General features: G+C 39.9%; 1 protein-coding gene across 1 annotated transcript in view; it reads left to right on the forward strand.

Annotated features, from left to right (window-relative positions):
* Positions 1–17,546, forward strand: part of LOC145511149 (uncharacterized) — a 115,403-nt gene that overhangs the window by 69,430 nt on the left and 28,427 nt on the right. The window contains exons 5-6 of the mRNA XM_081503894.1: positions 447–606; positions 6,395–6,502. Of these exons, the coding sequence (XP_081360020.1) occupies positions 447–606; positions 6,395–6,444 (210 nt within the window). The 3' untranslated portion in view covers positions 6,445–6,502. The remainder of the gene's footprint in view (positions 1–446; positions 607–6,394; positions 6,503–17,546) is intronic.

A 17,546-nucleotide genomic window follows, 5' to 3' on the forward strand; every position in this document is an offset into this window, starting at 1 on the left:
GACCCCATAGACTGCAGCACGCCAAGCCTCCCTGTCCATCTGGAAGTTCATGGTTCACATACTGTTGAAGTCTGGCTTGGATAATTTTGAGCATTACTTTACTAGCATGTGAGATGAGTGCAGTTGTGTGGTAGTTTGAGCATTCTTTGGCATTGCCTTTCTTTGGGATTGGAATGAAAACTGACCTAACTAATATTGTTAGCAATAGTTTTATTAGTGCTGTGGATAATAAATGGACATGTGAAACTGAAAGACTGACATATGAGTCATTTAGGGGTGAACTTTGAACTTCCTTTCTTTTATTTTGAAAGAAAAATGTTAAGGTTTTAAAAAATCTGATGATGTGTAACATACCACGTAAGTGGTAAAAGAGAAATGACCAGTGTAAGCTATTAACTGAACATCATGTAATATTTTTTCTTTTGGTTTTGTGAATTTTTAACAAGTATATGAAGCTGAAACTCAAATACTTTGGCCACCTGATGCGAAGAGCTGACTCATTTGAAAAGACCCTGATGCTCAGAAAGATTGAGGGCAGGAGGAGAAGGGGACAGCAGAGGATGAGATGGTTGGATGGCATCACCGACTCAATGGACATGAGTTTGGGTAAACTCTGGGAGTTGGTGATGGGCAGGGAGGCCTGGTGTGCTACAGTTCATGGGGTCACAAAGAGTCGGACATGACTGAGTGACTGAACTAAACTGAACTGAACAAGTGTATTTTGTATCTTTGTTGAAGTTATCTGGAAACTGTATCTCATATTTTTGAAACTTATGGAAATAAATTGCAAAAGCTCTGGGTTTCTTTTTCATATCCTAGGAATTCACTCCACTCCTATTCTACTTTCACCCATTCTGTTTAGACCAATAGATTTCAATCTTGAATGCATTTCAGAATCACCTTGGAGAAAATATTTACAAATCATATTTCTGATGGGGGTTAATATTCCAAAATATAGGAAAAATTCATAGGATTCAATTACAGTAAAACGAAGTGTTTTGATTAAAAAGTAGGTAGAAAATCTGAATAGACATTATCCTCAAAGACATAAAGATGGTCAATATCTTTAATTATTATGTGAAAAGATTAGGCATATGAAAAGATGCTCAACATCATTATCAGACAAATATAAATTAAAACCACAGTGAAATATCACCCACACCTGTAAGGATGGCTATCATCAATAAGAATACAAATAACAAAATGTTAGTGAGGATATGGAAAAAATGGAACCCTCCTACACTGTTGATGGGAATTTAAGTTGGCATGGTTACTGTGGAAAACAGTAGCGAAGTTTCTCAAAAAAGTAAAAATAGAGCTTTCATATGACCCAGCAATTACACTTTTGGATATATATCTGAGAAAAACAAAAACACTAATTCAAAAGATACATGGATCCTGATGTTCATAGCAGCATTATTTGCAATTGTCAAGATATAGAAGCAATGTAAGTATCCATCAACAAATGAATGGATAAAGAGATGTGGTGTGTATATATATATATATGATGGAATACTACTCAGCCCTTAAAATAAAATGAAATTTTGCCATTTGCAACTACACAAATGGATTTGGAGCGTATTATGATAAGTGAAAGAAGTCAGACAGAAAGATAAGTGCTGTGTGATATCACTTATATCTGGATTCTAAAAAATGCAACAAACAAATGAATATAACAAAAAAAGAAACTTACAGACACAGACAAAAAACTAGTGGTTACCAGTGGGGAGAGAGAAGGGGGAAGGGGAAGGGCGCAATAGGGATAGGGGCTTAATAGGTATAAACTACTATGTATAAAATAAATAAGCCACAAGGATATATTGTACAACACAGGGAATGTAGCCAATATTTTTATTCTAACCATAAAGGAATATAACCTTTAGAAGTTGTGAATTACTATGTTGTACACCTGAAACTTACATAATATTGTAGATCAACTATACTTCAATTAAAAAATATATAAAGAACTCATATAACTCAAGAGTAATAAAACAAACAGTTCAATTAGCAAATGGACAGGAGATCTGATTAGACATTTTCCCCAAGAAGGCCAATAGATACATAAACTCATGCTCAACATTGTTAATCATCAGGGAAAATGCAAATTAAAAACCACAATGAGATATCACTTCAGAGCCATCAGAATGACTATTATCAAAAAGACAACAAATACCAAGCATTGGAGAGGATGTAAAGAGATGGGAACCCCCATTCACTGTTGGGAATGCAAATTGGAACAGTCATTATGGAAAACGGTGTGTAGATTCCTCCAAAAATTAAACATGGAACTACCATATGATCCAGCAATTACTCTCCTGGGTATTTACCTGATGAAAATGAAGACACTAACTTGAAAAAAATATATGCACCCCTATGTTCATTACAGCACTATTTACAGTAGCCAAGACACAGAAACAATGTAAATGCCCACTGATGAATGACTGGGTAAAAAAGATGTTGGGTGTATGTACAATGGATTATTAATATTATTCAGTCATAAGAAGGAAAAGGCCACAGGACTGGAAAAGGTCAGTTTTCATTCCAATCCCAAAGAATGCTCATTCTACTACACAATTGCACTCATCTCACAAGCCAGGGACGGTGGAGCCTAGTGGGCTGCCGCCTATGGGGTCGCACAGAGTCGAACACGACTGAAGTGACTTAGCAGCGGCAGCACAAGCTAGTAAAGTAATGCTCAAAATTCTCCAAGCCAGGCTTCAACAATATGTAAACCATGAAATTCCAGATGTTCAAGCTGGATTTAGAAAAGGCAGAGGAACCAGAGATCAAATTGCCAACATCTGCTGGATCATCGAAAAAGCAAGAGAATTCCAGAAAACCATCTACTTCTGCTTTATTGACTATGCCAAAGCCTTTGACTGTGTGGATCACCACAAACTGTGGAAAATTCTGAAAGAGATGGGAATACCAGACCACCTTACCAGCCTCCTGAGAAATCTGTATGCAAGTTAGGAAGCAACAGTTAGAACTGGACATAGAACAACAGACTGGTTCCAAATCCGGAAAGGAGTACGTCAAGGATGTATATTGTTGCCCTGCTTATTTAACTTATATGCAGAGTACATCATGCGAAATGTCAGGCTGGATGAAGCACAAGCTGGAATCAAGATTGCCAGGAGAAATATCAATAACCTCAGATATGCAGATGACACCACCCTTATGGCAGAAAGTGAAGAAGAACTAAAGAGCCTCTTGATGAGAGTGAAAGAGGAGAGTGAAAAAGTTGGCTTAAAGCTCAGTATTCAGAAAACTAAGATCATGGCATGCAGTCCCATCACTTCATGGCCCATAGATTGGGAACAATGGAAACAGTGGAAGACTTTATTTTGGGGGGCTCCAAAATCACTGCAGATGGTGACTGCAGCCATGAAATTAAAAGATGCTTACTCCTGGGAAGAAAAGCTATAACAAACCTAGACAGCATGCTAAAAAGCAGAGACATTACTTTGCCAGCAAAGGTCCTTCTAGTCAAAGCTATGCTTTTTCCAGTAGTCCTGTATGGATGTGAGAGTTGGACTATAAAGAAAGCTGAATGCCAAAGAATTGATGCTTTTGAACTGTGGTGTTGGAGAAGACTCTTGAGAGTCCCTTGGACTGCAAGGAGATCCAACCAGTCAATCCTGAAGGAAATCAGTCCTGAATAGTCATTGGAAGGACTGATGCTGAAGTTGAAACTCCAATACTTTGGCCACTTAATGCAAAGAACTGACTCATTTGAAAAGACCCTGATGCTGGGAAAGATTGAGGGCAGGAGGAGAAGGGAACGACAGAGGATGAGATGGTTGGATGGCATCACTGACTTGATGGACATGAATTTGAGTAAGCTCTGGGAGTTGGTGATGGACAGGGAAGCCTGACGTGCTGCATTCCATGGGATCACAAAGAGTCAGACACAACTCAGAGACTGAACTGAGTCATAAGAAAGAATGAAATCCTGCCATTTGTAACAATGTGGATGAAGCTTAAGGGCCTTGTTCTAAGAGAAATAAGTCAGACAGAAAGAAAGATGCTGTATGATTTCAGTTATACATGGAATATTAACAAAAATACCAAGTATATAGTTACAGAGACTACGTTGGTGGTTGCTAGAGGTGAGAGGTGTGAAATAAGTGAAGCGAGTCCAGTTATAAAATAAATAAATAAATCAGGGGGGTGTAATGTACAGCATGGTAACTACAGTTAACCATATTGTATAGTATATTTGAAAGTTGCTGAAAGTAAATTTTAAAGTTCTCATTACAAGGGAAAAAACAACAATAACAACAACAGAAATGGCGGAAAAAGTATGACCAGGTGTTGTCAAATTGCACTCATCTATAGCACATAGACGCAGCTTCCCTGGTGGTTCAGTTGGTAAGGAGGCTGCCTGCAATGCAGGAGACCTGTGTTCAATCCCTGGGTCAGGAAGATCCCTTGGAGGAGGGCATGACAACCCATTCCGGTATTTTTCCCGGAGAATCCCATGGACAGAGGAGCCTGGCAGGCTACAGTCCATGGAGTCACAAGAGTCAGACACGACTGAGAGACTAAACCACATAGCACATAAAGATTTGTCATTTCATTGCATGTTACTTTGAATTTTAGATCTGGAAGAGTCCTTAGAAATCATGTGGTTTAACTTCCTTGAAGACTTTGGTTCTTAAAACTCAGGTGGATTCCAGCTTGTTTATTTTTAAACCAAATGATCAGACCAACCAACGTTATCCACTCATTTTTTCCTGACAAAGGACAAAACAAACGTATTGGCATGGAGAGCTGCAGGGAGGGAAAGCATTTCTGCATCTAGCAGCTGCTGAGCGCACTCTTTATGTAAAGGGGGCCCTATGTTCACGGCATATTTGCAGAATGGTTACCTCTTGTTCCTTGTTGGCCTTGTGCCTACTTGCACTTTAGTGATATTAACAGTTACTAAGGAAACTTGGAGAAAGCTATATAATTCTGGTTGTTCCAAAGTTTTAATGAGTACATTTTTACCATGAAATAACCTCAAGAGATAGCAGACTTAACAAACTAGACATGATAATCACTTCACGTGTACTGCAGAAATGATGCCTACTCCCCAGTGAAATAAGACTTCTCAAGCCTCAGTGGAGACAAAGGAATTTATCATTCTCTAGCAGCAGGGTGGGCCCTAGCTTGGGTGGCAAGCTATGTAAATATTAATGGAGATTCCAACTCCACTGTGTCTGAGGTAATTTCAGTGCTGTTTTAGCAGCTGAGGGTCAAGGCAAAAAAAAAAGGATAAAAAATGGTATTGGTATGTCTTGGATCTTTTCTACTGTAAGGAAAATCCTTCTGTTTATTTTTTAAAGTTCTTTTTTTGTCTCTTCAGTGTCTGTGGCCATCTTAAAACCTCTGCATGATGCTAGCAGCACACTTTACTCTGGAAATCCACCAACACTTTTGCCATAAGGTTATTTGACCTGTTTTTTTCTCATTTACAGTGTCAGTCTTTGAACTGAATAATTTCAAACAGCTTTGCCTCCCAAGAAATCTTTTTCTTTGTGGAGCAAACCATGAAGAAACACTTGACTAGCGGGTGAAATGACGAATACTCTCAACCTCAAAACTATTAGAAATCAATTTCTCAAGCATCAGATCTAATTATTCTCCCTTCCCCATTTCAATTCAGGAATCCCAAGGTTAAGGAAAAGCAGCTGAGAAAACAGTTTTCTTGGTTGATGTTCATTACTGCTCATTTTTTATGTAAGTAAAGGATAGGATGGGGAGACAACTTCCAAAATAATGCCCCTTTAATTGCCAAAAAAGACACACAAAGTGCAGAAAAAGAGAATATCTGTGCTATAATGCAGAGATAACAGTGCTGATAGGAGTGTTGGAAGTCCTCTTGTCTAATGACTCTCAAACATGCTCTTCGTTGCAGCACTAGCTATTTTCTCAGTTGGGAGGAACCTAAGAAGGAAGAGCTGGAGGTCCGGTCCTGCTCCTGTGGCTGCCCAGAGGGCCAGGAGTAAAGAGGGGGTTCACTTAGGCTACTGTGAAAAGGCAGAGGACGTGTGGATGACACTGCAGTGTGTTTGTATGTGTGGAGGTGCAGAAGCAGCAGGGAGGGCATTTGAAATGAGAAGGCAGGAATAGGAAGTTGCACTGCTGAAAGGGATAAGTGGTCTTTGGATCATTACAACAGGCTCCAAATTTGCAGACATGGTTTGAGAAATAATCTTCTAGCCTAGGCCCTGTTTCTGTGTGTTAAGTTACTCAAAACAGTTATCCAAGATAATTTGAAGGTGTATGTATACACTTTATAGCAAGTTTAGTGTTCAAGCTACTTTAGAGTCGAATTTATCTGTAAAATAATAGTCACATTCATTGTGTAATTCTTGATGAAATCTAAGACCATTTCTCTCGTCAGGTGTTCTGGAGGTGGAGAGCAACACATGGAGTAATCAAGACATGTTTTGATTGATTGCAGGTGACAGAAACCCAACTCTGCCTAACTTACCAACAAGGGACTTTCTTGGCAAGTATAACCCAACTCTGGGAAAGGAAGGGGTATGGCTGACCTCAGGCCTCTGGAAGCAGAGCCTGCAGTGCCGTTAGGTCTCTGTCTTCTCTCAGCATGTTGACTCTAGCCTCTCACACTTGCTTTCTCTGTGAGCAGCAACAATTCCCCAAAGCTCCTGTCTTGTGCTTCCCAAAGCTTCCCACTGGAGAAGAAGGAACTCCCTTTAATTTCCATATAAAAACCATCCAAGGGCAGGACTGTGATTGACCCCCCACCCCCATCCCGTTTATGGTCTGGAGGGAATGAATACTGCGATTTGGCAGCCCCAGCTTCAACTACCCCATTATGTTAGAGTCAGGCAGAAGTTCTGTCTTCAAAGGGGAATATTGCCAATGTCCATTCAGCTGATAAAAATCTGTCTTTTCAACCTGAAAACTCTCAAAGTTATCTGTTGGACTTTAGTTTCTAGAATTATAAACTCTTAAGAATTAAAATAGAATGGATAATCAGTTAGAAACTCCTTGAAGACAGGGATTATATTTTATGATACTTCTGTATTTTCTGCTCTTGTTCAGGAGAATTTTGAAAATATGCTAAAACACCGATTTGGATCACTTGTAATAAATGGATTCATAAAAGTAATCACAATGATGGTGTTGGGGTTACTTATGGGAAAACTTAGCATATGTTCTTTAGCAGATTTAGTTTCGTAATTTTTCCAGTATAAGAAATATTAAAAAGGGACTGGGTGATGGTGTCTGTAGGCTGGGTAGTTAGAGAAAATTAGCAGTCTCATTTATATGGTAGGCCTTATTTAAAGTTGTTTGTTTATTTTTAAATTATTTTTTGAGGTGGTGCTTTTGAAAAATTCTTTTTGGAAAATAATAAGAATCTTAGATTTTGGACAACAGATTTCCCTTCAAAATATTCCTCACTTGAGATTTTCAAAGTCATTATTGAGAGTGCCTTTTATAATTTTTCATATTACATTGTAGGAATGGCCAGTGTCATTTTGAACACAATTAACCATGCCTGATACCTCCTCACCACCATAAATTAAGGTCAAATGTTGGTTGAAGTGAAGCTAGATCGATCAACCTGTCAAAAGCACTGATTTATAGATAGTTCTGCTCCTCACATTTCTTAGAACGACTGCCCTCACTCTTGTGGGCTCACACCACTTTGAAGCACACAGGGTATGAACTAACGTGGTAGTGCCTCTACCTAACTAATCCTGTCTGAAGTGTCCCCACTGGAAGTATTTGAGAGAAGTATTTACTTTCCCAGTATGATTTATGTCAAAATTTGTCCCATTGTAAGGTAGCATATTAATGCCTAATTCTAGAAAAAAAAAAAAGGAGGCGGGTAAAAATCTTCTCTGCTGTCTAGACAGAGCCTTGTTAGTCTATGTCTGACCATACGGGGGCTCATGGCGGTGATATTAATCGGCGGGAAATGAGCCAAGGAAAGACAACCCTATCTACCAATTAAATTTACTGAGCTTACGGGGTGGTTTATAAAGTCAACATGCTGGGCAAGGTTTACATCTGACCAGGGAAATTGTTGTTTTCTGATCCCCAGTTGGCTGTTAGCCAGTCCAAACACAAGACAGATGTTGGCTTTAGTAGGGTCAGGGTTATCACAGGGTGGGATGAATAGTCATTCGCTCTCGAGTTTGCTACTTTTCCTTGGCTGGTGAATAAGAGCAAATAAAATTATTTCTGAATGCCTTGGGGGCGTGAGGTGGGTTCGTTTTGCAAACCTGGATCGGGGCACTGAAAACCAACATCACAGCAGCGAACTTCTCGTGTCTGACATTTCTTAGTTCAGTTTGATCTGAGGACGACTGATTCTGTATCTCAAAGGCCAAAGGTTAATGCCATCTCATAAAGATAATGATAAACACAAACAAGGTATTCACTCTGATATATTGGTTTCTTATCCGGGGGATCAAGGCAAAAATGTGGGAGAACTGAAAACACAAAGTTTGAAGTAGCATCAAAGTAATTTGTTAGTTTTTGAAGTAGGAACTTTTTTATTAAGTGCTTTCTTCTGATAGAATTGAGGTGTATGATAGCATGAAACTCAATGAAGACTATGAAATTGGGAGATGTTTTCTATGTTTGCTATGTGTCAAGTGTGTAAAGGCTGCACATGTGAGTCCCACTCACTTGTGTTTGTCTTTTGGGATGGTTTAGTTTCCATTAGGTGCTAGGAAAACTAGCCATGCACCATAGTCCCTGCAGGATGAGAGCCAGACTTGAAAGAATCCTGCCTGTGGGAAGGCAGACTTGTTGAGCGAGCAGAGTTCGATGAGGCCCAATGCTGGGGCTTTGGGATCCATGCTGGGGGCTGCCAGAGTCGTCATCTGACCCCGGGCAGCAAAGGAGAGCAGGAGGCTGCGAGTTAGTAAAACTTTTGGTGCACTTCTGGGAGAGGAAAATATACAACAGCCTGTCACGAGACTGGAAATATATAGCAAAGTTGACATAATTTAATCTGGGAATTGCATGTTAAATTGTATTCCAGATACCAGGTTATATTTGGTGGTTGACTAGAAAATAGTGTACCGTTTGTCTTTTTAAGGCTAAAGATCTCTCCAACGTTGCCTTTTAAGCCTACAATTGCCCATGAAAATAAACAGATATTTCCCTCCTTGCCCGAACTGCCTTTCTCATCTGCTCATTCTGGAATGCTCTTATGAAAGTTATCAGCCTCTCTGACCACATTTATCTTTCCAATTCTTTTTCATTCAATGGCAGCCCCTCTCATCACCTCATCCACGTTATACTCTAGACTTTGCCTCACTTTGGCTGAACCCAAAGTTTCTGGGCCGGGCCTTGTTCTGCCCTCCTGACTCTGAGTGTGTGGTCACCCTCAGGCGGGCCTCCTCTCCCTGAACTCCTCCTCCTTGTTCTCCCTGATGGTTTCCTCCAAGTTCCTGTGGTCTGTGAAGCTGAGCGCTGACCCCTTTCTCTTGGAAGATTCCTTTGCTCCCACACGTCCAGTTGTTCACTGAATTGAGGGCTCATAACCTCTGGCTTTTTCCAGCTGGAGCCTTTCAACCTAATTGATGCCGTCCAATCACGCTTGTGTGCCTGTCGGGTGTTTTCTTATTATCGTCTCTTTGCATCAGGTATTCTGTTTTGGGGTCATCTTTGGCTAGTTCTTCTTGCTTTGTCTCATCCTACATTAATGTGACTCAGCGTTACATTTATGAGATGCTGTCTGCTTTGGACATGAGGACCCAACACAGTAGCGTTCCCTCTGTAGGTTGTCCTAGTTTTACCAAGGTGGGGTGGACAAGTTCATGTTGGCCAGGCTGAGGCAGACAAGGCCTTGAGAACACTGGCTGTGTTTGGATGAAGCTTTTTGGAAAGTCATCATTTCAGAAAGTTTCAGCCCTCCATGTTAAAACACGATCTGACAGTAAAATAAGTCATTAGGTTCACAGAGACTTTAGGCAGTGGAGATGTAGTTATGGAACACCAGGTCATAACTTTTTATCATTTTTTTTTCCCAGTATTATTCTGTGGCATCACTGCTATCTTGTGGAAATTTTTCTTTTAGGAAGTTGTCTGGCTGTGAGTCAGTTTCTTTGCCTGAGAATGTTGTCTGGGGCAGTAACAGAGCTGTATTTTTCCTTCTATCTCCCTCCTTTTTTTTTGTCCACAGGAAAAATTTGGCCAAATTATCTAAAATATCTGTGGATTAGATTCTGGGCTTATAATTGGCTAAGGAAACTCTCCTGTTTGAGAGTGGAAAGGAGAATGGGAGACAATGAATAGAACTCTGGTTGAAAGGCAGTGTCCCCTACAGTCCAGAGGGACCATAGATAGTCATTCCTTTCTCAGTGTTGCTGGGACAATATCTGGTTTAGTATGTATGGGCCCTGATTATTCTTGCTGTTTTTCTGTGCCACTTGATGAGAATGTGGGTTTTTACCCCATTTAGAAAAAACAGGCAAGTCTCTATTTCTGTAGCATAGTTGGGCTACATGTGTTCATTAAAAGCAAACAAGCAAAAATTAGAAATTCCAACCTCAGAAACATCAGGAACCCTGTATTCCAGATTTGGTATCTTATATTCTCCCTGAGAAGAAGGCAAGTCTGAGAGTCATATATACACCAGGCAAAAAAATGAAGTAAAATTAAAATATTGTAAATCTCATAAGGCGATGACACCCCACTCCAGTACTCTTGCCTGGAAAATCCCATGGATGGAGGAGCCTGGTGGGCTGCAGTCCCTGGGGTCGTGAAGAGTCAGACACGACTGAGCCACTTCACTTTCACTTTCATGCATTGGAGAAGGAAATGGCAACCCACTCCAGTGTTCTTTCCTGGAGAATCCCAGGGGCGGAGAAGCCTGGTGGGCTGCCGTCTATGGGGTCGCATAGAGTCGGACACAACTGAAGTGACTTAGCAGCAGCAGCAGCAGCAAATCTCATAAAGTCCAAAGATTTCCCATACTGTATGCTTCTGCTTGGCATTCATTCACACTTGACTTATCTGAAATGACCCTGCCACTGACCTTCAAAATAAAATTCTATTTCTGAGTTTTTCTTGCATGATGTCATCATTCTTCTAGGCCTCACTGAAGAGCCTAATACTTTTATGAAAAACTTCTATCACATGATGAGAACTATGCAACACAATGTTTTCCTTTCTGACCTGTCCATTGAGAGCTATCTTAGGGGTTTAGTGGTGACATATTCTTAGCATAGGTTTTCTAGTACATTTGTTCTCTACAAAGCTGCCTCTTTACTGTGTGACTTTTTTGTCTTTGTATTAATAATCTATTTGCGTATTTCTCTTTTATCATACTACATCTCAAATAATTTTTAAAGGATTTCTGACTTAGAGATAATTTAATGGCAACAAAGAGTCACACAGAGCAGTGTTTCCCAACCTCAGAACCACTGACACTTGGGCAGCGGGTTTGGGCAGGAGGAACCACTCAGGTCACGATGCGGACATGGATGATGTCTCTGCCAGTGCATAGGGGGGATTGTGGACTGAAGTGTGCCTGCTAGAAGAGTCCTGCACTGGACAAGACTGGCTAGGCCCTTATTCCATTCCTTTGCTTGGTCATTTATTGGGCTATCTCAAAAGAAATGTGATCTTGGTTACCACCACTAATCACTGGCTAAACCCTAGGAGGTGTGTGTGTTCAAGGGGTACACTGAGGGCTTGCTGAGGTTGCTGACAGTTGGAGACTATCAGCTACTCACATTCTTTGAAGCTGGGAAGCAAGTTCTTCTGGGCAGGGGGATCTGCCCATTGTCTTTCCAAACTCCTTTATACTTCTCTGTCCATGGACCCTTTCTCCCTGCTTTCTGATGCCATTGAGCATAACAGGACTGTTTTAAGGGGCCCTATTTTGTCAGTTGAAATATTAATAGAGTTTGAACAGACTTACTGTATACAAACTCAAAATTCTTATAGACTTCTTGGGCTAATTGGGGTTGAGTGTCCACTTGTCGTCCAATTAAGTACAGTGTCACATAGAAGAAGCATGACTGAGGGTACCACTTTTGTGGGTAGGAGTTCTCTGGGAAGGAAAGCCGTAATCTGGATTATACATCCAAAAGTCGCTTCTGCAAAGTGTGATCATGTGCAGAGTTGGAACCTAAAGCCAGGCCCTGTGCTTTTAAGTGCAATGAAAAGTGAAAGTCACTCAGTTGGGTCCAACTCTTTGTGACCCCATGGACTGTAGCCTGCCAGGCTCCTCTGTCCATGGAATTTCCACTCCAATACTGGAGTGGGTAGCCGTTCCTTTCTCCAGGGGATTGTCCCAACCCAGGAAATGAACTGGAGTCTCCTGCATTGCGTGCGAATTCTTTACCAGCTGAGCTACCAGGGAAGCCCCTTTAAGTACAGTATTCTTACTAAAAACATGATGCCTTTCTCTCTGTCCATCTTTTCCTTGATTTTAACCCATCTTGAACAATGCTGCCCAAAGGAATCTTCATTCAAAGCTAGCTCCATTTTGTAGAACTAGGCTTACTTTGGCTCCATGGCTCACCATGGTCAATACAGTTAATTCTAAAATAATTGAAAACCCTTTAAGACTTGCTCCATTGAGCACCATAGACTTAACACTAATCAGCTACTCTGCTAGAGTATAGACTATAACATTCCTTGATCATGGCAATGCATTCCTTCCCCCTGCCTCTTTGCCTCCACCTGTATTTCCCTAGCCTTTAAACTAATTTATTGAATGTTTACTCTGCCAAGTACTGTGTTCAGTTCTTTTTGCATTCTCTCTGTCCTTCCAACAACTCTGTGAGGTAAGAATCAGTGTTTCTACTGATAGACTTTTATTTTATCATCACCTGGGCTTCCCAGGTGGCATCAGTGGTAAAGAAACCACCTGCCAATGCAGGAGATGTAAGAGATGCAGGTTCTATCCTTGGGTCAGGAAGATCCCCTGGAGGAGGGCATGGCCTACTGAAGCAACTTAGCACGTAAAGCAACTGAAGAGCTATGTGATGAAACCTAGTTTTGTCCAGCATCAAATTCAGAGTATTTCTACTTTTCATGCTTCCTCTTTACCTTGTTAAGTACTACATGACTAAAGGTCAAATTCTGTTATTTCTACCTATCTCTTTTTGATAATTCCAAAGCAGAGATCTTAATTATGTTCTCTTTTTAATCATAATACTCAACTAGTATTTAATAGTATCATGGTTTGTAATATTATAACTTAAGTGATTGTATGAAGATATTTTCACATTAGACCTAAGCCACTTGAAGACCATGGATTCAGTGCCCCATTCAAAAAGTGGTTGAGAGACAACTCAATAGGTTTAAGATTCAAATGAGGCAGAAACAAAGTTCACTAAAATATAGAATAAGCCTAAAGCAAGCTGTCAAATTACAAATAAACAGAAAATGAAATATGATATGAAGTTATGAAACAGATAATTAAGACAAGATAGAAATATATTTGTAAGATGGAAGAAAATTCTGGAAATAAATAAGAATAAGTGTATTTTTGATGTGCGGACGAGACTCCTGAGCACAGTAAACATATGCAACAACATACCTTGATTTTGTAGTGAAGTTTTGTTTCATTGTATGAAATCTTTGTTAGAATAAATTCAGATTAGCTTTAAAATTATCTCCAGAAAAATCTTTAGAATGTATGGAAAAGAGAAAAAGTGTTAGTCACTCAGTTGTGTCCAATTCTTTGTGACCCCATGAAGTGTAGCTTGCCAGGCTTCTCTATCCATGCAGTTCTCCAGGCAAGAATACTGGAGTGGGTAGCCATTCCTTTCTCCGGAGGATCTTCCCAACCCAGAGATTGAACCTAGGTCTCCTGCATTACAGGCAGATTCTTTACTGACTGAGCCACCAGGGAAGTCACACTGAAAACAGAAGGATTGTTTTCTATTACTTATTTTACAAGCAAGCTTTGATTATATCAGAGCCTAGTAACTTCAAGTTGATGATAATTTAGACATATCTTGAATAAATTATGGCATATATGCAAAGGACATGTATAACATAAACATGAATGCATGCATAGTTACTCAGTTGTGTCTGACTCTTTGCAACCCCAAGGACTATAGTCCACCAGACTCCAACATAAACATGATGACGTACAATTTAATCTATTTTAAAGATATTTTAAATACATTAAAATAATCAATTAGCATATACATTTATTGTTTTTCATTAACATATTCATGTTAATTGTTAAAAATGCCAAATCATATTTTAAAATCATGTAATTAATATTGTTGAACTTCTGGAGTAATATTACTGATGATTAATTTGAATGAATGATAAAATCTTCAACTAATCAAATAAATCCAGAGTCTTGTCATATGTAAAGTACTGTGACAAATAAAAAGAAACATAATTTAGCTAGGGCAGGAATTTAATAATAATTAAATTTGCATAACAAGAAAAAATTATAGTTGATGCAAACATTGCTAATTGAAATCATCAGACAGAAAGAGCATTGTAAGTTGAATGGTGTCAAAATGTTATAAGGAAGCACTTTGAAGCAATATATAATGAACATAAATGTGGTCAGTTAGAGGGGATAGACATGGCATACTGACCAGTCTGGTGGTCTGTAAATAGAATCTTTTAGCTGGCTCAGGCTGTAAAAGTGTCTGCCTATAATTCAGGAGATCCGGGTTCGATCCCTGGGTTGGGAAGATTCCCTGGAGAAGGAAATGGCACCCCACTCCAGTACTCTTGCCTGGAAAATCCCATGGACCAAGGAGCCTGGTAGGCTATAGTCCATGGGTCGCAAAGAGTCGGACATGACTGAGCAACTTCACTTTAGCATGAACTAAGATTCCTGTAGTAGGAAAGTAAATTGGAGCTATCGTATGAAGAACTTTGAATGCCAGGGTAATAAATTTGAACAGTGGTAAGTTATTGAGTGTTACTACAGTCATTTTTCACCAGAAGGTTTATCTACCTTATTTATTGAGCATCAGCCATTTGTAAGAGTCACTGTGTTAAGTATTATAGGAAGTTAAAAAATTAGCAATGATGACTTCTGCCATCAAGCAGCTGATTGTCTACTACATAGGAGAAAATAGGTGTACACAAGCAACTATTGAATAAGTCAGATTGTGACAGGAGTTACAAGAGAAGTAAGAGAAGAGTAAACCAAGTGTTAAGATAGAAGAGGGGAAGAGAAATTAACTCCAGCTGGGAGGATTCGGGACTACCTCAGAAAAGAGCAAGCATTTCAGTTGGCCCTTGAAAGATGGAGGAAAATTTGACAACACCTTTTCTCCATGAGGGGAGCATGCCTTTTAAATAGGAAAACCAAGGGCACAGGGGTAGGAAATTGCAGAACAAATTAAAAGCCTAGAAAGTGGTTTAGCTTGGCTAGAATCCAAAGAGCATTAAGGAGGAGGAATGAGAGGTAAGGGCAGAAGGGCAGAGTGGGACCTGGATGTGGAGGGGCTTTACAGACAAGCTTAGACGCTCGCACTTTATTCTTTCCTCTTTTATTTCTGGGAAGAGGGTAAATCTTAAAAAAACCTCCCCTGAAGTTCTCAGAAGCATCTCCAGGAGTTCATGTCCTGGAGATGGATGCACATATGGTGAATGGTAAAATCTGTACCGGAGAAGGCAATAGCACCCCACTCCAGTACTGTGAGAAAATTGCTAGGGAAGAAGAACAGTGGGTGGGATGAATTAAAAAGGGAAATTACAGGAAGAAGTTTCAGGAGCTGTCACAATAGTACAGGTGGCTCTATGAGGGTTAGAACTACTAAGCTCTTTTTCTTTCTTCCTTCCCCATCTTAATGAGAGCTTCCCAGGTGGCACTAGTGGTAAACAACTCCTGCCAATGCAGAAGATTTAATAGACATAAGTTTGATCCTTGGGTCAGGAAGATCCCTTGAAGGAGGGCATGGCAACCCACTCCAGGATTCTTGCCTGGAGAATCCCCTGGGCAGAGGAGCCTGGCAACCTACAGTCCCTGGAGTCGCAAAGAGTCAGACAGGACTGAGTGAGCACACACTATACCTGTCTTAATGAGGTATAATTGACCTATAACATGGTGTAAGTTTAAGATGATTTGATATATGTATATGTTGCTAAATGATTACTGCAGTAAGTTTGTTAACGTATCTGTCACCTCACATGGTTACTACTACTAAGTTCTGAAGCTCTCACCAGTCTACACTTTCTGCATGGATGATGGGAATGTTAAACCGGAAACAGCTTTTTAAACCTTTGCCAGGGTTCAATGGATAGTATCCAAAGACTGACTAGATGTGGGAATCAAAGTCAAGGAGGAATTAAGGATAATTTCATGATTTAAGTCTTTGTTAACTAAAATAAAACATCTGTCTTAAAATTAAACAAAGCATGGAAAAGATAGAAGAGTTATTTTGGTTGCCTGCAATACAGTACATTCAGGTCCAAGATTACAAGATGGCAGACCAAGCGTATTTATTGACTTGCCCTCTATATCTAGTCCAACTGATGTCACAATAAAATAGTTAGGCTAAAAATGCATAAAACCCAGGAGAAAAGGAGGCAGAAGTTACAAGAAAATGAGAGAAAAATTAATTTCTGGAAGATAGATCACAGAGAAATATAAGGAGGGACACGTTACAGAGGAAGTAGCTGACTGGTGGGCATATGGGAAATGGAATGGAAGATGACTAGGCTCAAACTGGCAGACGTAGAATGAAGAAAACCTAGGTGATACTCTGAAGGTTGGTCAATGCAATGTGATAGGCGTGTCCTTCATTACCTCCATGCCTAGCACTGCCAGGAAGCCTGAGAGGTGTGGAGCAGCAAAAACTCCTGGTGGATTTTCTTTGGCTGGAAGTAGACCAAATGCTCTAGTAAAAATATCCGTTCTGATATATTTGTTGGTGTGAAAGAGTTTGTCGAATAGTGTTCTCCTGAATTAAACTATCTGAAGAAAATGAAACCTTCTAGAAAACTATGGTCCTCACTCTGATTATCAGCTTGCCTCTTGCCCACTGAACACTTATACCTCATAGCCCATGAACACATCAAGTCATTCATTCTTCCCTCTCCGGGGAAGGGTTATACATAAAAACAGTACAGAGGAAACCTCAATTATTTAGAATGATAAACCCAGATTTTCATTCTTAAACACAAATGGCATCCAAGATACCAGACTGTTGGAAAAAATAGTAGTGCTGAAAGAAAATGGAGATAAGAAAATATATTAAAATATGTCATTAAAATATATAAAAATATATATTGACCCTGGAGGAACTTGAGATAATTTAGGGCTTCCCTAGTGTCTCAGTGGCAAGGAGCTCACCTGCAAATGCAGGAGACACAAGACACTAGGTTTGATCCGTGGGTTGGGAAGATCCCCTGGAGGAGGGCATGGTAATCCATTCCAGTATTCCTGCCTAGAGAATCCCGTAGATACAGGAGCCTGGCGAGCTATAATCCATGAGGTTGAAAAGAGTCAAACATTTCTGAAATGACTTAGCATTCACACACACTAGGAAACAGACGAGAACTTAAAAAAATTCTATCCTATTAGTATTGGCATTAAGATGTGAGACAATATTATATCTAGAAAGCAG

Source organism: Giraffa tippelskirchi, chromosome 6 (assembly GCF_054371585.1).
Source record: "Giraffa tippelskirchi isolate mGirTip1 chromosome 6, T2T-mGirTip1v1.2.pri, whole genome shotgun sequence".
Taxonomy (NCBI): Eukaryota; Metazoa; Chordata; class Mammalia; order Artiodactyla; family Giraffidae; genus Giraffa; species Giraffa tippelskirchi.